Source organism: Triturus cristatus, chromosome 3_2, assembly GCF_964204655.1.
Source record: "Triturus cristatus chromosome 3_2, aTriCri1.1, whole genome shotgun sequence".
In the NCBI taxonomy this organism is placed as follows: domain Eukaryota; kingdom Metazoa; phylum Chordata; class Amphibia; order Caudata; family Salamandridae; genus Triturus; species Triturus cristatus.
The window spans coordinates 744,813,869-744,837,289 of NC_140584.1; the positions used below are offsets into that span (position 1 = coordinate 744,813,869).

General features: G+C 44.0%; 1 protein-coding gene across 1 annotated transcript in view; it reads right to left on the reverse strand.

Annotated features, from left to right (window-relative positions):
* The window catches only part of ANKAR (ankyrin and armadillo repeat containing), a 1,190,398-nt gene that overhangs the window by 593,878 nt on the left and 573,099 nt on the right, over positions 1–23,421 (reverse strand). Inside the window, exons 12-14 of the mRNA XM_085646861.1 lie at positions 12,866–12,910; positions 11,651–11,698; positions 9,661–9,862 (exon numbers count right to left, since the gene is read on the reverse strand). Of these exons, the coding sequence (XP_085502987.1) occupies positions 9,661–9,862; positions 11,651–11,698; positions 12,866–12,910 (295 nt within the window). The remainder of the gene's footprint in view (positions 1–9,660; positions 9,863–11,650; positions 11,699–12,865; positions 12,911–23,421) is intronic.

Here is a 23,421-nt window from a genome sequence, read left to right on the forward strand (position 1 = left end):
AATGATGTGACAAACATGAGTGATCTTAGAATATGGTGTGGCGCAGCGGCCAGGGCAGCTGACTCCAGAGCGCAGAGCTCATGGTATGATCGCAGGCGGCAGCTCAGCTCAGCACCATGTGACTCTGGGCAATCTCCCTGACGGCCCTCAGTGCCTTGAGACCCTTAAAGGTGAATAGTTTGCGTTTTACAAATACCGGATTTAGATTTAGATTTAACCTTAACTGCAGAGACAGATCAATTCATCATTAAATGCTCCTGAGATGTGCAATGCGGTCACAAATTGTAAAAAGTCTGTGAAATGAGCAAAAAGTGACATAACATGAATGACTGATTATTGAACACTATGCCCAGCCTTCACTACACGAAATGTCCATTAGCAAATATTGCTGTGCATTGTAATGTTGTTTAACATTTCCAAAAGCAGCTTTGATATATCCCTTTCAAAACTGGCACAGCTTTCAAAAGATGGTTGTTAATTCTTTCTCATTCAGGGAGTTTGAATAGCCAAATGTCAGGCTAATGCTTAGTTATCTGCAGCCATAGAAAGTGAGCAAAGCATCAGCCCACCCCCAGCCACTCTACAGGGTCTGACACACCTGTTCTAAGGGCAGTAGACAAACCTGTACAAACATTTTATATTAATGCTAAACACATAACTACCACTAAAGATTGGTGCACCCGAGAGACTTAAATGTTGCAGGTGCACAAGATATGAGAAGATGTTCTACGTCTGGAACCCAAATGAAAGGATTTACACACAATCTTAGATTACACATGAAAGAATTGAAATACCGCTTGTGGCTATGTACTCATGATTAAATGCAATTAATTTATAGCATTTTGATGGGATTACCCAATCTAAAAGCACTTAGTTACCTACTACAAGAGTTTCATAACCTTTACCGGTAACTAGACGTGCAACCTACCAGTAACTGCAATTGAAAGTGGTGAAAGCTCAACCCACTCAGTTATCTTGCTAAAAAATGCTTATCTTTCAGTAATATCTTTCACATCTTGTGCTACTTTCTGAAGGTACCTAATTTGGTGTTGGATTAAAGCAAAGGTGGTGGTGTGCCCTAAGGGAAATATCCGCACATTCAATATAACATTCAATTATTCTTTCTGTAAAGGGTGTATAAGTGATATCATTGGGTGCTCACTCTACCCTAAAAGAGCCTACCACCAAAAGACTCTAATAGCACAAAAAAAGGGATTTTCGTGCACCAACTTATTATAACAAATTTAGGGTTCATGTGGCACACCTTCATATATGTAGTAGATCTATAAACATTCAAGATCAAGTGTATAGAAACTATAAAGGATAATTTTCCCTTCTTTTTCACAATAGACAGGATACAGTAACAGGGATTCAAAACATTGATTCAACACGATCCAATTTTAGTGGAGATCTGTATTTCTTTATTCTTGTCCATGAAGAGATTTCATTGTTTTCATAAAATATTCCCAGCACATTATAGCCAACACGTGTTTCGTCTTGTTCTAAGACTTTCTCAAGGCCTTTGAATATACAACTGCATTTCATATGATAGTAGTAGCCAGAGTTCTTTGCAACATGATGAGCTTTATAAAATGACTCATAAGTAGGTACTGGTATACCCCTCAAAAAACTCTCACATGAAAACACAATTCGTCAAAGATGCCATTACCAGGCTTCATGTATTCGTCAATTTTCCACGGTGCAAATATGATAAATTGTCGTCGAACAGAAGTAAATGAAAACGCCGATCCGCGTGTTTACGTACCGATGATGGCTACTACTATTATATGATATGCAGTTGTATATTCAAAGGCCTTGAGAAAGTCTTAGAACAAGACGAAACACGTGTTGGCTATAATGTGCTGGGAATATTTTATGAAAACAATGAAATCTCTTCACGGACAAGAATAAAGAAATACAGATCTCCACTAAAATTGGATTGTGTTGAATCAATGTTTAAAATCCCTGTTACTGTATCCTGTCTATTGTGAAAAAGAAGAAGGGAAAATTATCCTTTATAGGTTTCCTTTATAAAATGGAAACCACACCTGTTTAGAAAAAGAAAGTATCTTTATATACACCAAACAAGACCAAAACAACAAAAATCCAACATACATAAGTCAAAATATCCCCTTTAAAAGAGTTACAACAGTTCAGTCTATATACAACAATGGATGTGTCACTTTTTGTGCAAAATACATGGGATGCATCAAAATCAGCAGATGAAAGCTGGCGCAGGGGAGCTGAGGTGCCAGAAAACAAAGCAATACGTTGGTTCTTTACACGCAGGGAAGGTGATGCATTCCTTACTGCTACGCAGGGGAGGTATGCATCAGTTCCTTACTGGAGAGGAGGTGATGCGTCGGTTTCTTACTGCGAGGGGAGGTGATGTGTTGGTCTCTTCATGCACGGGGAGGAGAGACGTCGTTCCTTACTGAAGCCCAGCAGCAATGTAGACTTGGTGCACAGGTGCGATGCGTAGAAATCCAGATGCGCTCGAATTGGTGCAGCAGCAATGAAACATGCACTGTGGCAATTTCTTCAGCTGCGGTCTAACAATGCGTCTGTCTTTACAGTCGCACAGCAGTGCCTGCGTTGAAGTCACTGCAGTGGTCTCGGACTTCCGAGACCAGTGTGCTGAACTCAGGCTGAGGTGGTTCTCTGGGCCAAGGGCAGGTGCTGTGTCAATTTCTTAGGTCCAATACTTATACTACTTTTGGTGGCTTTTCAAGTAGGCATTCTTCAAAGGATTGTCTTTGTAGTACACAAGTTCTTTTACTGCCTGGTCTTGGCTCCAGAAACGCTCCAGGGTGGAGGGGGTGGGGAGAAAGAATTGTGCCAGGCACAGGCCTATTCAGGTGTAGGTGACAACTCCTCCCACCACTCTAGCTCAGGAAGGCCCATCAGCCTGATGATGGGCCACGAGGATATGCAGGGAAAAAGATAATCATGTTTCAGGATTTTCTTTTTGAAAAGAAAAATTAAATACTCTGTGGTACAGGGCTGCATCCTGCTGATGCAGCCCTGTTGGAGAAAGTAAAATGCATTAACAGGAACCGCTGTGATGATGGTTCCTGGCAATGCTTTTATAAATGACCGCTTGCCTGGCAGGCATTTGTAAATCTGGTGGGCGGAACTTCCACCAGGGTAATGAAGTAATGCCGCCAGCCAAGATTTAAATCAGGCTGTTAGTTCTCTCTTATCCATTTCAGCCACAACAGCCATCAGAAAATGCCAGTTCCTTTCGCCGCTGCTGCCCCTGTGGCCCCTCCCCCCCCGGAATTCCCCAGCTCCCGCCTCCCAGCCTCTCCTCCCTCCCACCTCCCCTACTTAATGGCGGCCGCTGCGCGGTCACACAGCAGACGCGCGCAGCGGGCGTATCACCGGCGCTCCGAAGGCAAGTCTGTATGCGCCCGTCCGCGACCCGACTACGGCTAGTGCCAGGAACCCTGGACCTCCCACTACCCATCGCTACGACACCACCACCCTCCTCGCACTCAACCCTGGAAGACTTAGAGAATGCCAACAGGCCTCGACGAACACGCCCCTCGGCCAGTTCTCCTGCCTCCGCCACCCTGGCCTCCAACACCGGCGACACCCTAAAATGCATCCTCCTCGACGTTCGCTCCGTACACGAACGCGCGATGGACATCTGGAACCTACTCAACTCTCTCTCGTCCGACATCACCTTCTTCACAGAGACCTGGACCAATGCATCCTCCGCCCCGACATCAGCACCTCCATCCCAGATCTAGAGGAAAGACCGCCCCAACCACCTAGGAGGGGGCCTTGCCATCGCCCACAAGAGCACCCTCCGCCTCACCACCTCCAGCGAAACCTTCACCTCCGCCGAACACCTGCACTTCCAGATCCAGACCACCCCCAAAGCCACACTCCAAGGAACCCTCGTCTACAGACCCCCCGGCCCCCGAACAGCCTTCGCCACCATCACCGATTTCATCGCACCCCACGCCATCGCCTCAACAAACTACATCCTCATTGGAGACCTGAACTTCCACCTTGACAACCCCAGCGACACCAACTCCACTATCCTTCGTGACAACCTCGCCAGCATTGGACTTAAACAACTCGTCAACACACTGATCCACAAAGCAGGACACACCCTCGACCCCATCTTCACAGCAGGAGAAAGCGTCCAATTCAGCCACACAACGCAGCCGCCATGAACATCACTGCGTACACTTCACCATCAACAAACCCAAGGCACCACGAAGGAACTGGAGCAAGGTTACCGATGAGCAACTTAACTCCACCCTCACCCGAGACAACCACACCTGGGCACCCGACGCAAACGATGCAGCCAGAGAATTCCATACCTGGATCTCCAAATGCACAGACGAGCTCACCCGCTACGCAAACTCGACAGGCAACGCCCCAGGAAAGACGCCTGGTTCACCACGCTCTCCAAGAAGCCAGATGCACCTGCAGATGCCTGAAGAAGAACTGGAGAAACACCAAGGCAACCAAAAACCACACCATCTACAAGGACGCCATAACGGACTACCACAACCAGATCAGAGCCACCAAGAGCAACTTCATCCACAACAAAATCCTGGCCAACTCCACCAACTCCAAGGAACTTTTCAGTGTCATTCAAGAATTCACCAACCACCGAACAAGTAGCGAAGCCACATACATCACCCCATCCCTAGACGTCTGCGACAAGCTTGGAACCTATTTCCACCTCAAGATCAAAAACCTCTATGACAACTTCATCGACCATCCACCAGGTGCCACAGATGGCCCCCCGGAAACACCAGCCAGCCCACCATCTCCAACTGGATAGGATCACGGACGAAGACACTGCCTCGACTATTAAAAGCATCCACTTAGGGGCCCCCAACGACCCCTGCCCCCCTCACATCTACTACAGAGCCGCGGCTGCCATTGCACCCGAACTACAATGCCCCATCAACACCATCTTCAAAACAGTCACCTTCCCAGACTACTGGAAGTGCGCAGAAGTCAGACCCTGCTCAAGAAGCCCACAGCTGACCCCACCGACCTCAAAAACTATCAGTCCATCTCGCTCCTCCCCTTCGCAGCCAAAGTTCCAGAGAAAACAGTCAACAGCAAACTGACACAATTCATTGAAGAGAACGCCGTCCTCGACCCATCCCAATCCGGATTCCGAAGCAACCACAGCACAGACACCGCCCTACTCACTGCCACAGACGACATCCGCACCCTCCTGGACCAAGGCCACTCTGCAGCCCTCATCCTACTCGACCTATCAGCGGCCTTCGACACTGTCTCCCACCGCACACTAGTTGCCAGACTACACAACGCAGGCATACAAGGAACAGCCCTGGACTGGATCCGATCATTGCTCACCAGAAGAAGCCAAAGGATCAGACTCCCACCCTTCCTCTCCGACCCCACGAAAATCACCTGCGAAGTCATCACTGAGCCCCACCCTCTTCACCATCTACATGGCCCCCCTCGCAGCCATCGTCCAACAACACGGCCTCAACATTGTATCCTACGCTGACGACACCCAGCTCATCCTCTCCCTCACCAAAGACCCCACCACTGCCAAACTCAACTTCCAGAAAGGAATACAAGACGTTGCAGTCTGGATGACCAACATCTGCCTGAAGTTTAACGCCGAGAAGACAGAAGTCCTCGTTCTCGGTATCACCTCTTCTGCATGGGACAGCACCTGGTGGCCGACCGCCCTCGGAAGCCCACCTACCCCCTCAGACCACACCAAGAACCTCGGCATCGTACTCGACTCATCACTCACCATGAACCGACAGGTCAAAGCTGTCACCTCCAGCTGCTTCAACACCCTCTGCATCCTTGCAAGACCTTCAAGTGGATCCCTCCTGAGTCAAGGAAGACAGTCACCCACGCCCTCATCACCAAAAGACTGGACTATGGAAATTCACTCTATGCCGGCATCAGCAAGGCCCTACTCCGAAAACTCCAGACAATGCAGAACACCGCCGCCAGACTCGTCCTTGGCTTCCCCCGACACAAACACATCAGTCAACACCTACGAAGACTCCACTGGCTCCCCGTGGAGAAGAGTCACTTTCAAAATCCTCACTCACGCCTACAAATGCCTACACAACAACGGACCCAAATACCTCAACGACAGAATCAACTTCTACATACCCAAATGAAACCTCCGATCTTCCAACCTCTCACTGGCCGAAACCCCGCGCATCCACAGAGGAGGCGGAAGATTCTTCTCTCATATTGCAGCCAAGACCTGGAACAAGCTACCGGCAGACATCAGACGCGCCCCCTCCCTGAACACCTTCAGGAAGACCCTGAAGACCTGGATCTTCTGCTAAACAGATCTGCGAACCACCCCCCTAAGCGCCTTGAGACCCTCACGGGTGAGTAGCGCGCTTACAATTCCCTGATTGATTGATTGATTCCACAGCAAGTTCAAATAGTAAATGGTACTCCATTGATGGCAAGGCCAGTCAAAGAAAGTTCTATTCCTCTGTTCCTTTGATGAAGACCACAGCTTTCCATAGAGAAATGGTCTTGTTAGACATAATTAAATCACCATAGTATGCTATAATACTTGGAGTACCTTGACTCATAAAGCAAAACCCCTACATCAACTCAGGGACCAAGACTGTGTTGCTCCCTCTCAGTTTTGCCACAAAATCTATTATCCCTCCAACTACTACTGATCTCTAAAAGATGTCCAGTGCGGAAGTGTCTCAATGGGAAGATTATAAGTAATCTGCTATCTATTCCTGAGAAATATCAAATATAAGCAGATGTTTTTTCGAAACCCAAGAAATTGTCTCTACACTGCATCGTGATTTAGACAGTGAAATAGCTCTTAAACCAGAATCTGTAGTTCCTTTTTCTAGGAATTGTTAGCTGTCTGAGAAGAAGGATCAGAATATCTGCAGAATAGCCTGATTAACCATTCCACTAATCTGGCTGGACCATGTTTATTCTTTGAGCCTAAGAAGTTCAATAACAAGAGACTCTGTAACGACTATAGAGGGTTAAAGTGGGTGACCATTAAGGATGTTTAGTCACTCCCCTTAATGAAGGAAATACTTGAATCTGTAGGAGGAGAACTAATTTTTCCCAGTTTAGATCTTTGAGGAGAGTATCATCTTGTGCATGTCAAGGCAGCAGATGAGTGGAAATCAGACTTCTGAACCCCATTTGTTCACTTTGGATACTGGGCCATACACTCTGAACTTTGAAACACTGTAGCCATATTCCGAAGATTTATGAACCATGTGTTTTCTGATATGTTGCACCAATGTGTGGTAATATATTTAGATGATACCCTTATTTTCTCTCGTAATAAGTAATACCATTATCAGCATATGGGAGAAGTGTTATTAAGGTTGAGGCAAAACCACCTGTACTGTATACCCCAAAAATGTGTGTTTGATCAGTCTGAAGTAGAAAATTAAGTTTACTATTAAACTCTCAGGGACTATCCATGGATTCTAACAAAGTGTCTGTAATTGTGGACTGGCCACCACCTTCAAATATCAAGGAAACTCAAAGCTTTCTCAGATTGGATAATTTTTTACTCGTTGCCCAATTAACTAGTGACATAACTCAAATTCTAAAGAAACAACAACTTAGAATTTTTTTTTGCTAGGGATTCAAGAGTTGAACGAGCCTGCTGCAAACTGAAGGAAGCCTTCACGAGGCCGCAACTTTTTCGCAATCCAGACCAAACTAAGACATTCATTGTTCAGACAGATACCTCAGTACCTCAGGCACAGCAGTTGAAGCAGCTCTTCTGCAAAAACAAGAAGACAATGGTCTTGAACATCCAATACATTATTTACCCTACATCCTGATGGATTGTGAAAGAAACTGCTCGGTTTTAGAGTAAGAGTTCTTGGCCATGAAACTTGCCTGCAAAGACATGAGGCATTACTTGATTGGAACACAATAACCTTTCAAAGTCAGGACAGGCCGTCATAACTTACAGCTGAAATTTCCAATGCAGAAACAGCCGCCAAGCCAGATGGGCCTACTTATTTATTCAGTATGACTTCTCCATTACTATATTTCAAGCTCTAAGAATTTTAAGGTGGATGCTTTGTCCTGAAGGTATGCAAACAGCCCACTAACTTTTGAACAAATTTGATTCAACCCCAGCAAATGACTGGATATGTTCAGTCATTGTTTTAAAGAGTCAAGACAAGTTATTCTTCAGTAAAGGCTGGAGATCTGGAAAGTCTTTGCTTAATCAAAAGAGACTAACTATACTTTAAAGAGCAATCCTTATATATACAATTCAAAGAGCTAAGAGCTAAAATTCTACAAATGTTTCATGATTTGCAGGCAGCATGCCTTGAACGTTTGAAGTACACACTAGATTTCACCCTCCAGTACTAGGCTGAGTATCTTGCTTTCAGTAACACAGATCCCATTTTGCATCTGTGAATCCATTGAACAATCAAAAAAACAGAAAGGAGTGTCTAAATGTAGACCAGGTCCAGCAGCCAACCTTGGTGTAATTAGCAGGGGTTGGCTACCCATGGAGAGATGGGTGCAGGACCTGGTTGGAGGCCAGGCCCAGTGGCCAATCCACGCTGTATGCACGGTGGTTGTTGCCCACCCAAGGAGGTTTGGGAAAATAGCCTTGACAGTGAAGTTATTGTTTGCTTTGGTTATGACACCTCAATCTATATTTAAAAAAAACAGAGAAAACCATGTAAACCACAACTCGCATGCCAAATGCAATTATGATCTCACAATTTTTATAGAAATAAATAGCAGCACCCAAAAGTGAAACATAAATCAACAAAACATAATCAAACCACTTAATAATACTGCATTCATAGTCATAGAGTGCTAATGTAAGATGTACTCTTCCCCTGTAAGATTTACAACATATGTAATTGCATCAATTGCATTAAGGGGAGGTCATGAACATGTATATTTGGTGCGCACTTTTACTGTAAATATATCATGCCTGTGTGTTCTTTATACACAAAATGCAGTGGTATAAACCATATATTTCAGAGGGAACCGTAAAATATGGAAAACATTTTGTGGTTCCCTGTGAAATATGGTCTTTATCCTCATAATGACAATTCCAAACCACTCGGATGACCTTTACCACTCTCTCAGGGCTAAAGGTTAGATACATTTTGCAGCAAAAAGGGTATATTATGGGGCACTAAATCTGGTAATATTATTTTCCTCCATTTGAGTTAGCAAAATATTTTTTAAATCTGCAAATTATGTGTAATATGCATTAATCTATAATGATGCCGTAAATGCTGCAGCCACAGAAACACATAAATACACAGACCCTTACCATTTTCCAGTTTGTTACACCAATATATTCATGAAGGTTAAACACATTTAAACACTCAAATTACAATTGGTGGCCATTGTTAGCTGCATTTTCAAGAAATCAGTTTTTTCAAGCTCACTCTCCCAAAATAAACATGTAATTTAAACAATAAATATCGGGTACCACATGTAATAATGATCTACTCTGCCATCTCAGGGTGCTGGTGACATTAACAAATCTTTCGGCCTTCACCCTCTATGGCATTACTGGGCCATATTACACTTTACATGCATGAATTACTCCTATGTATACCTTTCAAGTACGCATTAAAATTCATATAGCACAATAATTCAGAAGGACCCCACTTAAATGTGTCGCTCACTTACTCGGCCTCTGTCTCCATTTCTAATAAGGCAGGTTCTCTTCTCAAAAGAGCTCTAATAGCAGGAATATTGCCATAAAATGCTGCAAAATGGATAGCCGCCCATCCTCGCTTGTCAGTGATGGTAAAATCGGCCTTCAGGGTCAAAAGGCAATAAAGGGCTTCAAGAGACCCACATTGAGCTGCGAGATGTAAAGCGGTAGGGCCTAAAATCAGCAGAAAAAATGATTATTAAGGTATTGCTAGTGTTTATTAGGAATAGAAATACGAGCTAATAAACATGATGATACATTGTGTGAAACATCATAATTTTCCCTTGATACAACATAGCAAGTGCTGGAGGACTGTTCAGGGTGATAACACTTTTTAGCCAGCACAAGCCCTGTTCCAACCATTTCCTTTTCTTAAAGCACTGTTTAACTTCTCTAACTATCAAGAGCACAGATTCAATTTCCCGCTCTTTATTCTCTCTCTTCTTTTAAGATGATTCCTTAGTCCCTCCACCTTAGTTTTCTCAGAGAGTACCTGAGAAACCCGGCTTGGCTACTCCTGGAAGTTTGCAAGATTCCCCACCACTCACCTTGTCACCAAAAAGGTAAAATGCCCACATAAAATTACCAACCCACATTTCCTACTATATACATTATTCTCATACACTTTGTAAAGCATTCTATTCCTTTCAAAGTTCATATAAAATAACCAACATTCGAGGTTGGTTTTAATCATAAATAAAGAATCACAGTATTCCAATTTTACAGATAAATAGAGGCAAAACAAGTTTCTCTCTTTCTATATTTATTTTTAAATTGGAGAAAAATACGGAAATGGGTCCCTTCAGTGACCTCTGATGAATTCAATCATGAAAGCCAGGCAATGTAGACTGGCACACAAGGGAACTGAAATAAGGGCAAGTTTTCCTAATGAAGTTTTAAACAGTCGCAGGTGTGCATGTGCACTAAAATGTTAATTATATACGAGTGCATCGCTTTTGAATCATGCAGGCACCCAATTGCAAGTGTAGCTTTAAAGGTTAAATACATCTGTAAATCTACTAGCTTCAACGTAATTTGTTCACGTAACAAAATACATACTGATAAATATAAATTAAAAGAGCAGCAAATAAAATGGGTAATTACAAAATTAAATGTGTACAAAATAAATACCAAAATAAAGTCCCAATCATAATTCATTATGGTGTCACAATGTTTATGAATATACCTGAGAAGACACAGACATATAGCAATGAGCTGTGAGATGACTTCAAATATCGTATTTGAACCACCAACGAAACTGGCACTGCAACTGTTTTTGGAAAAATAATTGCTCCGAGTGTGTGGTTTGTGAAAAATAGAGAGGGCATTCCACAGGAATTTATTCTAATATTTCATACCCCCTGTTCATATCCACTTCCTTCTTAGATTAAAACCCATATGGTTCCTATAGGCCTCTTTGTTCTTATTCTTTCAACTTCCTCTAAGCTTCTTATTTTGAAATCCACACAGTGCTTGGACACCCATTTTATGGTCTGGCCTTACAACACAGCTGTCGGCGTACAATTTTGTGAGAATCACCACAAGATGGGTTTTGGCTCCATCCACATGTTGACAGCCAGGAATATATGTTTTGATTGGGCAGATGTTGTGTGATTCAACAAAAATAAGAGCTTGCCCTTCACACAACTGTGGTCATTTTGTTTATTTTTCCAGCTACTGGAGCTTGAACTTTCAGGGGCACCCAAATGCTACTGTAATGCTATCAAGGTGTCTTAGATAACTAGATCATTTATAGCGGTTTTTGTTCTGGCAGCAGCACAGATGGGAGGAGGGAAGTTATTAACATACATGCATTTTTAGGTATGGCTTGACAAAGCATTCATTACCCAGAGCTATTGGCATTGCCATTACTGAGTGCGTGCTTTTCAAAATCCATCCTCCAATCAATCAATCATTTATTCAGTTTACAAGTGATACAGATGTGTAATGAATTCAGCTCACCAAATCTTTCCAACCACATGTCATCATTGTCCTGTGAAAAACTTGTGCCTGAAAGAGAATACACAGTTTCAGCTCAACAATACTTGGCAATTATTCCCTACGCTGGTAACGATAATGCACAAAGATTATTCTGATGTGTCACATTTTTTAAACATTTTTAAATGCACAGATGTAGGATTTTAGACCCCCCTTCTACCTTCTGAAAACAGTTTTTACGTTCTTAAGTCTGGCACGACCTACCAACTTCACACTAATCGTGACAGTGAGTGGTGCCACGATGTAGGCCAAACGCCCCCATGTCCTTTTGTTTTGAAAGAGGTTCCTTTTCCCCTGCACTAAGCTCGTTGTCTGGTTTCCTAATCGGTGCTATTTTGAGTAGAATGTAATTTGTGATTGACACCTCTGTTTCATTCATGGGTGGCAGACGGGTCCTTCCACTGGTGCACTTCGCAATCCAGGGAAACACATGTGGGTCACACTCCAACATCCTTACATTCCTCGCTGGATGCCTGCCCCTCCCACCAACAAGTATTGGCCACAAAGGAACCTAAAATGTCTTCTCCTCCTGTTATGTGGTGTCAGTCTCAGCTCACCACTCCCCACAGGCAGCTACAGCGCTATCCAGTGAACAGAATAAAGGGAGCAGACCCGGGTAGGTTGCACCCACCAACTGCACAGCAGACGCCAAACCCAGCAGTTAAAACTTGCAACCAACACCAGAAAACCCAGGCCCAACCTCCCCAAATTAGCATGATGAGCAGCAATGCAGCCGGAGTGTGCCGGCCTAAACTGGTTTCTCAGGTAAAGGTTCCTTCTGAGTGGAACAGGGCAGATTTAATTCACTTGGCACTTCCATGTGTAATCAGTGGCCAATAAAACAGGTTCGATAAATACAATGTCATACAAACGTGCACATTTTCACATAAACTAGCCAACGCATATTTCGTATTAATGAATTATATTTTCCTTAAAACAATGAACACAGTGCCTTTCTTTTGAACATTGGTCTACTTCCTATGTGTGCTTAATCCTAAATTAAGCACCACTAAGAAAAACCACAACCCTTGCTAAAAACCTAATTTCTCAATTATAAAGGCTTGTTTTCATAAAGAACAGTGGCCCTGACACAATAAGGTGTTCGTGTCCCAGTGTTCCCTCTCGATTACAAATCCGATAGGTTTAAAAATAATAAGCACATGTCTTAATTAGACTCACCAAGCTGTTCAACCGAGATTTCATTTTCCAGTGAGGAATGCTTGCCTGAAAGAGAAGACATTTCATGTCAGCGACAATTAGCATTCGACGTTCTCAATGGTGATTAAAACGCACGGTGAATATCCTGATGTGCTGCGTTTTCTAAACATTTTGGAATAGATTATTGTACCAGTTCTACACCGTGCTTTGTAATCCTTAAAAGTATAGTAAAATCTATTAACACAACCCTGGAATTGACAGAGAGTGCCAATCACATAGGCCGGCGGCCCCGCAGGCACTTTCAAAGAGGTTCCTCTCCTCATTGGGTCGATTGGCTGTTTGATTCCATCGGGTGCTTTGGCTAACAAGACCCCGAGTCTGTAGATTCAGTCGTGCTAAGTAGGAGGCCCCTTGTTACCCCCGCACGGCCAGAATCGGCCGTAGGGCCCGCAGTGTCATTACCACCGGTTTACCTCACACAGTCTCGACCAGTCTCGCGCCTAACAGGATCGCACCTGGGTCTTGGGGCATCGTGATCTGGAACATTTAGTTTATTGCTTTGAAAAGTGCATCCCAGTATACTCAGATAGCATGCTGCATTGCCATATGGTACGTGTCAGTATCTCTTCATCACAACCCCTTCCAGATGATGTCGTCTTCCAGTCATGGACTTTAGTCAGGGTTTGGTACCAAAAACTGTAATTTTGCATAGCCTTTCCCTCCCAGTGGAGCTACGGTAAGCTCCGTGTTTTGTAGAATGCTAGTTGACATTCCCTACCCAAGAACTCCTTACCCCGCTCTCTTCCGCCTTTCTGGTCTACCAATTGTCCTACCTGTTGATCGCAAACTAGTAACTTATATAAGGAGGATTTCATTCGTTTGCTATGATCCCCTTTCAACATCTACTTCTGATATATAAAAAAAGGTCTCTAGCTGCCCCGTTCCTATTTTTAATTGCAAAACCTAATGTCAATCCTGGACGTGGCTGCACTTCTGATACAATTCTTCTTTTACACTCCTTTGTTCGATTTTTGTTGTCTTCGTACCTATTTATTTATCTGAAAACTCGCTCATGTGCAATTCATTTTCAGTATCTTTTCCGCTCCGGGAACAAGTAACCTCTATTGTAAGTAACTGGTCTTTACATGGTATCATTCAGTATTTAACAATGTTGCTTGCCTACAACAAAACAGAATACACTCCAAGCCTTCAACAAACCACTGCTTCAGGCTGAATAAAAGTAAAGACCAGTACAACCTAATCTAGACTGGAAATTACTTTATACACTGAAATATGCTCTATGTTATGAAATTGATCAGCAAGAAACTGCTTTTAAGCTAACTGCATGTGATGCCCTGTACGTGTGTCATGAACTTCTACTTTGATGGTGCTATCTTGTCTATTGCTAGTTGCACACTCACGATAACAGCGTGACTCTTCTTACGAGGGAGTCCAGGATGTTTGGAAGATGCAGGGTGTACATGCGCTCTCATGGCTTCACACATTTTTAGTTGGGAAGCCACTGTATTGGCCTCGCTCAGGACAGTCCAAGGAAGGCAACTTCTGCCCCAGCATCCAACTATGGCAGCTCGGCCATTCTGGGTTGCTCCTTCTGGTGCTTAGGACTGGCAGTTGAGGCCTCCAAGCCGATAAGAATTCTCCACCTCAATAGCAACTCAGGTTCTTCTCCTCATGGCCAGCGGCAGCACCAGTTTCTTGAGCCCACGGCTAGCTACTAGGCTCTAAAGTCCTCAGGGACTCCATCCCTGGGGCTGAAATATAAAAGAAAAGTGGAGAGGGGTGTCCTGGAGCCTGTAAAGGCACTGTTGACCCTATCCCCTGGGGCTGAAGAATAAATATAAAGGTGAGGGCGTGCACAGACCCCCGCCCAAGCCTCTAAACGCACCGGGGACACAAGGGGAGAGGAGTGCACTGCCCACTCATCTGAGCCAAGAAAGGCCCCGGTGACCCCATCCCCTGGGATGGCTCCTAATATGTGTCCTGGGGAGCCTGCCTCCGGGACAATGTTTCCCTGCCCGTAATAGTGTTTTTTTCTTTCAGTGAACGTGTGAATACCTATGCGTGTGTGTGTATATATATATATATATATATATATATATATATATATATATATATATAGAAATGTATATATAAATATATATATATATATTATCTACTGGCGGTCGCCAGTAGATAGTTATAGTTGGGACCGAGTTCCCATAGGAAATCTGAAAATTCTATTTTGAATAACTTTGGCGCCGGTTGACTTATCTTCGTGAAATTTTCAAAACTAATGGGGCGCTCCGCTCAGCTCCTAACCTGAAAGTTTCGGGGTGATTCGTCAAGCGGGGGCTGAGAAAAAGGGGGTCCTAAAACGCGTTTTCCCCATGCATTTTCACATAGGACCTTTAGTCGAAGGTACAGCCCGAACGGCTGAACAGAATTACTTGAAATTTGGCAAAGAGGTAGTCCTCAGGTCAGGCATGTGCCTTTTGCATATATGGTGTAAATCCGTTCAGTAGTTCCTGAGAAAATCAAAAGTAAAATCATATATATATCTGGGCGGAGCCTAACCACACATCTCATTGTGAGATCTGAGTGGCTGTCAGCACTTCATCCAAGAAGTGTTGGCAGCCATCTTGGGACCAATATACATGATAGCACCTCATTAAAAAGCATTGCAGTTAATAGAAGGTTTTAAGACTTTAGTTACATTATAAATCATTTGTTGATGGTACCATACTCATTTTAGGAATTGTGGTATGTTCTAAGGTGATTTTACCATGTGAAAAAGCCTTCTTCTGGGATATCATGAATCATGTTTGAGAGAAAACTATTTTCTCATGCTTTTCCCACAGAGGTTTGTAAGGTGATCTATAGGCTAAACTGAGAGCATATTTTCTGTAAATTCACATTATCTTTCTCAGTCATGTGAGAAAGAAGTCTGCCATTTTCAGTAAAACATGTACATCCAACAAGGGCAGTGACTGTCAGTTGATTCCTTTGTTTTTCTACTGCAGCTTCCCAGAGTGTTCCAAAGAACAACTAGAGCGCTACCACTCCTACTTATGATAAACGTATGGCACACCTGAAGCCATCTTGATTGAAATAAAGTGGTAACTCTTAAAACATTTAATTTAAAAAGGAACACAATGAGAGGGTTCATTTTGCCATAGAATGTATGATTAGTGCTGCAGAAAGAAAAATGAGGGCACATTTTGAGTGACTTCTCAAATCCTCTTCTATTTCATTAAAGGATTCTGACATGCAGACTGAAACATGCACTTTCAATACCAGCAGCAGACTTCCCTGGTGAGCAGTAGCTTTACTACAGTGATCTAATGAGCAACTAGAGTGCTAACATTCTGAATTTATGGCAAATGTGTGACACATCTGAATGCCTTCTTCATTGAATCAAAGTAAAAAACTGACAGTATGCCTACTGAGGAGACTGTAGTAAATGAGGAAATTAGGAAACTTCATAACAAGTCTCCCAAGATGGCCACCTGAGACAAAAGAGCCCAAATGTAGCACAAATATCACCGAGATGTAGCCCAAGTATAGCCCAATGACAGAAATCCCAGAGTGTTTTAAAGAACAACTAGAGCGCTAACAGTCTTACTTATGACAAAAGTATGGCACACCTGAAGCCATCTTGATTGGAATAAAGTGGTAACACTTAAAACATTTAATTTGCAAAGGAACAAAATGAGGGGGTTCATTTTGCCATAGAAATTATGATTAGTGCTGCAGAAAGAAAAATTAGGGCACATTTTGACTTCTCAAATCCTCTTCTATATCATTAAAAAGTTCTGACATGCAGACTGAAACATGCACTTTGAATACCAGCAGCAGACTTCCCTGGTGAGCAGTAGCTTTACTACAGTGATCTAATGAGGAACTAGAGTGCTACCATTCAGAATTTATGGCAAATGTGTCACATCTGAATGCCTTCTTGATGGAACCAAAGTAAACAAGCATTGAAAATGCAATAGGTCTCGCCCTCGTTTAAGTTAAAACAATTCTGTTTGTAATTAGGTGGCTTTTTAGCTTTGCTTTTATTAGTGTTTTTCAAAATTTCATGTACATAACATGCATATATGTATATGTATGCATGCATTTATATTTGTATTTATATAGATATGCAGATTATATATATGTTTATATATGTATGTATATATATATATACACATACATATATATAAATGCATATGCATATATGTGCATATGTGTGCGTGTAGAGAGAGGTAGAGAGAGGTAGAGAGGTAGAGGTGTAGAGGTAGAGGTGTAGAGGTAGAGACGTAGAGGTAGAGAGGTAGAGGTAGAGAGGTAGAGAGTAGTAGAGAGAGAGGTAGAGAAAGGTAGAGAGTAGAGGATGAGTAATAGAGAGTAGAGAGTAGAGAGAGAGTAGTAGAGAGTAGTAGAGAGAGTAGCAGAGAGTGAGTAGGAGAGAGTAGGAGAGTGAGTAGTAGAGAGTGAGTAGTAGAGAGTAGTAGAGAGTGAGAAGTAGAGAGTAGTAGAGAGTAGTAGAGAGTGAGTAGTAGAGGGAGTAGTAGAGAGTAGTAGAGAGTGAGTAGTAGAGAGTAGTAGAGAGTGAGCATTAGAGAGTGAGTAGTAGAGAGTAGTAGAGAGTGAGTAGTGGAGACTGAGTAGCAGAGAGAGAGTAGTAGAGAATGAGTAGTAGAGAATGAGTAGTAGAGTGAGTAGTAGAGAGTAGTAGAGAGAGTAGTAGAGAGTGAGTAGTAGAGAGTGAGTAGTATAGAGTAGTAGAGAGTAGTAGAGAGAGAGTAGTAGAGAGTGAGTAGTAGAGAGTGAGTAGTAGAGAGTGAGTAGTAGAGAGAGAGCAGTAGAGAGTGAGTAGTAGAGAGTAGTACAGAGTGAGTAGTAGAGAGTGATTAGTAGAGAGTAGTGGAGTAGTAGACAGTGAGTAGTAGAGAGTAGTAGAGAGTGAGTAGTAGAGTGAGTAGTAGAGAGCAAGTAGTAGAGAGTGTGTAGTAGAGAGAGAGTAGTAGAGAGTAGTAGAGAGTGAGTAGTAGAGACAGTAGTAGAGAGTAGTAGAGTAGTAGAGAGTGAGTAGTAGAGAGTGAGTAGTAGAGAGTAGTAGAGAGTGAGTAGCAGAGAGAGTAGTAGAGAGTAGTAGAGTGAGTAGTAGAGAGTGAGTAGTAGAGAGAGAGAGTAGTAGAGAGTGAGTGGTAGAGAGTAGTAGAGTGAGTAGTTGAGAGTGAGTAGTAGAGAGAAGTAGAGAGTAGTAGAGTAGTAGAGAGTGAGTAATAGAGAGTGAGTAGTAGAGAGTAGTAGAGTGAGTAGTAGAGAGGGAGTAGTAGAGAGAGAGTAGTAGAGAGTGAGTAGTAGAGTAGTAGAGAGTGAGTGGTAGAGAGTAGTAGAGAGTAGTAGTGAGTGAGTAGTAGAGAGTTAGTAGTAGAGAGTAGTAGTAGAGAGTAGTAGAGTAGTAGAGAGTAGTAGAAAGTGAGTAGTAGAGAGTGAGTAGTAGAAAGTAGTAGCGAGTGAGTAGTAGAGAGTGAGTAGTTTAATTTAAAAGGAACACAATGAGGAGGTTCATTTTGCCATAGAATTTATGATTAGTGAGGAAAAAAGAAAAATTAGGGCACATTTTGAGTGACTTCTCAAATCCTCTTCTATTTCATTAAAAAATTCTGACATGCAGACTGAAACATGCACTTTCAATACCAGCAGCAGACTTCCCTGGTGAGCAGTAGCTTTACTACAGTGATCTAATGAGCAACTAGAGTGCTACCATTCAGAATTTATGGAAAATGTGTGACACATCTGAATGCCTTCTTGATGGAATCAAAGTAAACAAGCATTGAAAATGCAATAGGTCTCGCCCTCGTTTAAGTTAAAGCAATTCTGTTTGTAATTAGGTGGCTTTTTAGCTTTGCTTGTATTAGAGTTTTTCAAACTTTCATGTACATACCATGCATATGTATGCATATATGTATATGTTTGCATGAATTTATATTTATATAGATATGCAGATTATATTTATATGTTTATATATGTATATATTCACTTAAAAAACCATAGGTTTCACACATGTTATAGTTAGGAATTAGCATTTAAAAAACCTTGCAAATTCACTTAAAAAACCAGAGGTTTCACACATGTTATAGTTAGGTGGACATTTCACTCGTAAAAAAACAATGAAATTCCCCCGTTATAGTTAGTTGAGATAACTATAACTCGCGCGCCCACAATCCTCTGCTCATGACGTCACATATTACATCACTCATGACATGGTCAGTGGCATCACTGATGACATCACTGATGACATCATCCTTGTGATAGAGTGGCGGTCGCGCGAGTTATAGTTATCTCAACTAACTATAACGGGGGAATTTCATTGGTTTTTTACGAGTGAAATGTCCACCTAACTATAACATGTGTGAAACCTATGGTTTTTTAAGTGAATATATATATATATACATACACATTCATAGAAGAAAAAAAACAAAGGTTACAGAAACTTAGTTAGGCTCAGATTTCACTCGCACAAAGCCAGTAAAATTCAGCAGTTATAGTTACCTCATCTAACTATAACCTAACACCCCAACAATGCACTGCTTATGACCTCACATGTTACATCACTAATATTACATCACTGATGAAATCTCAAACGGCATCACTGATGACATCATCCAGTGAGTGTAAGTATTTTCTAAGAGTTTATGGGTGTTAAACATATTTACTAATCTACTACAAAAGTTAAATTAGTATACTAGGTGCCCTACTACTGAGTGATACTAACATATATTAAGTGAGTGGCTGAGTGACTGTATGTATCTTTGTGTGTATGGGTGTGTGAGTGGCTGTAGGGGTGTATAAGTGGGTGTGGGTGAGTGAGATGCTGTGTGAGTGGCTGTATTGGTGAGTGAGTGGTTGTGTCAGTAGCTGTATGGGTGAGTGAGGGGTGGTGTGAGTGGCTCTATGGGTTGGTAACTGGGTGAGTCGTGACTGTATGTGTGGGTCAGTGGGTGTCTGAATGGCTATATGAGTGAGTGACTGGCTGTGTAAGTGACTGCATGGATGAGCAAGCTGTGATTTGAATGGGTGTTTGGTTAAGGGCGTTGGTGTGTGAGTGGCTGTCCTGGAGAGTGAGTGTCTATGTGAATGGCTGTATGGGTGAGTGAGCGGATGTGTGAGTGCTTGTATGGATATGTGAATAGGTATGTAAGATTGTGTGTGTGTGAGTGAGTGCTTGTATGGGTAAGTGGCCGTGTTGAGAGGCTGTATGGGTGAGCGAGTGGGTGTGTGACTGGCTTTATGGTTGAGTGTGTGGCTGTGTGAGTGGCTGTATAGGTGACTGAATGGTTGCATGAGTACCTGTATGGGTGAGTGAATGGTTGTGTGAATGGCTGTACAAGTGAGTGTGTGGGTGTGTGAGTGGCTCTATGAAGGAGTGAGTTGGTGTGTGAGTACTGGCATGGGTCTGTGAATGGGCATATGAGAGGTTGTATGGGGGTGAGTGGTTCCGTGGATGATGTCGTCAATGATGCCATTTGAGATGTCATGAGTGATGTCACTGACCATGTCATGAGTGATGCAATATGTGAGATCATAAGCAGTGCTTTGTGGGGGCGTAAGTTATAGTTAGCTCAGGTAACTATAACTGCTGAATTTCACTGGTTTTGTATGAGTGGAATCTGAGTCTAACTATAAGGTGTATGGAACCCTTGTTTTTTTTCAGTGAATTTCTAAGGTTTTTTAAATTCTATTTCCCAACTATAACGTCTCTGTAACCTTTGGTTTGTTAAGTGAATTTCAATCAAGGGTTTATTAAGCGCAACTACTCACCCAGGAGGGTCTCAAGGAGCTGGGGGGGGAGGGGGAGGTGCGCGCAGCTCATTGGAGCTCATAGAGATACGTCGAGAGGCCAAGTAGTTCCTAAGGTCTTCCAGGGCTTACCAGGGTTCATGCAGTTGCAGGACGCTCATGGTGATTCGCCGAAGAGCCAGGTCTTGAGGTCTTTCAGGAACATGGGGAGACATGGTGTCTGGCAGAGGTGGCGAGGGAGGGTGTTCCATGCCCTGGCCGAGAGGAGGGAGAAAGAGCGGCCTCATGTTCTAGTCTTCTTGATGCACAGGCTTATCGGAGGGATCTTTGGGGTGTATGGAACGAGAGGCAGTGGTTCATGTAGGCGGGGCCGGTGTTGTGGAGGGCTTTGTAGGCGTGGGTGAGAAGCTTGAAGAGGATTCTATTCTCGACAGGGAGCCAGTGTACTGCCCGCATGTGTTTACTGATGTGGCAGTGGCGCAGTAGGTTAAGGACTGGTCTGGTGGAGGCATTCTGGTCGGTCTGAAGTTTGCGGGGGAGGTTCTTGTTGACTCCGGCGTAGAGTGCGTTGCCGTACTCCATCCTGCTGCTGATGAGGGCATGGGTGACGGTTTTCCTGTGTTCAAGGGGAATCCAGTGGAAAGTTTTCTGTAGGAGACGGAGGGTGTGGAAGCAGGAAGAGGTGACGGCATTGATCTGGCAGCCCATTTTGAGATCAGAGTCCAGGATGATTCTGAGGTTAGGTGCGTGATCTGTAGATGGGGTGGGTTCCTGAGGGCGGTGGGCCACAAGGTGTCATTCCAGGCTTAGGGATGTGGGCCTATGATGAGTACTTTGGTTTTGGCTGTGCTTAGTTGTAGGCAACTGTTCTTCATCCACCTGGCAAGAGCTTTCATTCCTTCTTGAAAGTTGTGTTTCGAGATGTTGGGTTCGTTGGTTAGGGAGAGGATGAGTTGAGTGTCGTCTGCGTATGTTACAATGTGAAGTCCGTGTGATCTGATGATGGATGCGAGTGGGGCCATGTAAACGTTGAATAAAGTGGGCCTAATGGAGGATCCTTGGGGGACTACACAGGTGGTCAGTGTGGGTTTCAAGAGGAAAGGAGGGAGTCTGACCCGCTGTGTTCTGCCTGAGAGAAATGAGCGGCTCCAATAGAGGGCTTTGTCACGGATTCCTGCATCGTGGAATCTGCGGGTTAGGGAGCAGTGTGAGGCTGTGTCAAAGGCTGCGGAGAGGTCCAGGAGAATGAGGGTCACAGTCTATCTTCTGTCGAGGAGGGAGCAGATGTTGTCTGCCGCGGCGATGAGGGCGGTTTCGGTGCTGTGGTTCTTCCTGAAACCTGATTGGAAGGAGTCGAGGATATTGTTCTCATCCATGAAGGAGACGAGTTGGCAGTTGACAGCTTTTTCAATGACTTTTGCTGGGCATGGAAATCGGGAGATCGGTCTGAAGTTCTTGAGGTCAGTGGGGTCCGCTGAGGGTTTTTTCAGGAGAGGGTTGATCTCGGCGTGTTTTCAGTCATCGGGGAAGGCAGTGGTCTCGAAGGAGCGGTTGATGATTCTCTGTAGCTGAGGGGAGATGATGTCTGCAGCTCTGCGGTAGATGTGGTGGGGGCAGGGGTGCGTGGGGGCAACAGAGTGGGTGGTCTTCATAGTCTTTAGGGTGTCTTAGATGCTGAGGGCGGTCCAGCTGTCCAGTATTGGCCTTGTGGTGCAGGTAGCGGTGGGTGTGAGTTCCTTGTGGAGATTGTTGTTGTTGAAGTTGTCATAGATGGTCTTGATTTTGTGATGGACGAAGGCGCTGGGTATGTCGCAGAGGTCCTGGGAGGGTGGGATGTCGGTGGATTCACTGTTGGGTTGGGCGAATTCTTTGATGATGCCGAAGAGTTCTTTGCTGTTGTGTGTGCATGGGTGGAGATTTTGTCCTGGGGTGCTGTCTTCCTTGAGTGTCTGATGAGTTTGTGGTGGGCGGTGGTGGCTGTTTTGTAATTGTCTAGGTCCGCTGGTGTTTTGGAGTTCTTCCATAGTTTTTCGAGTCATCTGCAGGTTCGTCTGGATTCCCAGAGTTTGGTGGAGATCCAGCTGGCCTTCTTGGCATGAAGGTTGTAGGATTTCTTGAGGGGGGCGATGGTGTTGGTGCAGTCTGTGATCCATTTGTGTAGGGTGTGGGCAGCAGAGGTGGGGTCATCGTCTGAGGTGGTGGGAGCGGAGCCTCTGAGGGTGGTGGTGAGCTGGTCATCAGAGATCTTGTTCCAATAGCTGAGCTGGAGCTGGGGGGTGTCTGCGGAAGATGTTTACTTCAATGGTGAAGTAGACGCAGTGGTGGTACGTCCATGGGAGTTCAGTGGTTTGGCTGAAGGAGATGGAGTTTCCAGCTGTAAAGATGGGGTCGAGAGTGTGTCCTGCTAAGTGCGTTGCTCCTGGTACGATCTGCCTGAGTCCAATGATGTGGAGGTTTTCCAGGAGGGAGGTGGAGTTGGGGTCTTGGCGGTTGTTGCAGTGGAAGTTGAGTTCTCCCAGCAAAGTGTAATAGGTGAAGGTGATGGCGTGCGGGGTGATGATGTCAGAGAAAGGTGCACGTGGTCCGGGAGATATGTAGATGAGGGTGCCTCAGAGGGCGGTGGTCGGTTTGACCTGTATTTTGAAGAGGAGGGGTTCCATTAGATCTGTGGGCCGTCGGTGTAGGTGCTCAGGCGGAGGTTGGACTTGTGGGGGATGGCGATGACGTTTCCGGGGCGATTTGGGCAGTGCTTCCGGGTGATGGCAATAGCAATCTCTGGTCCAGAG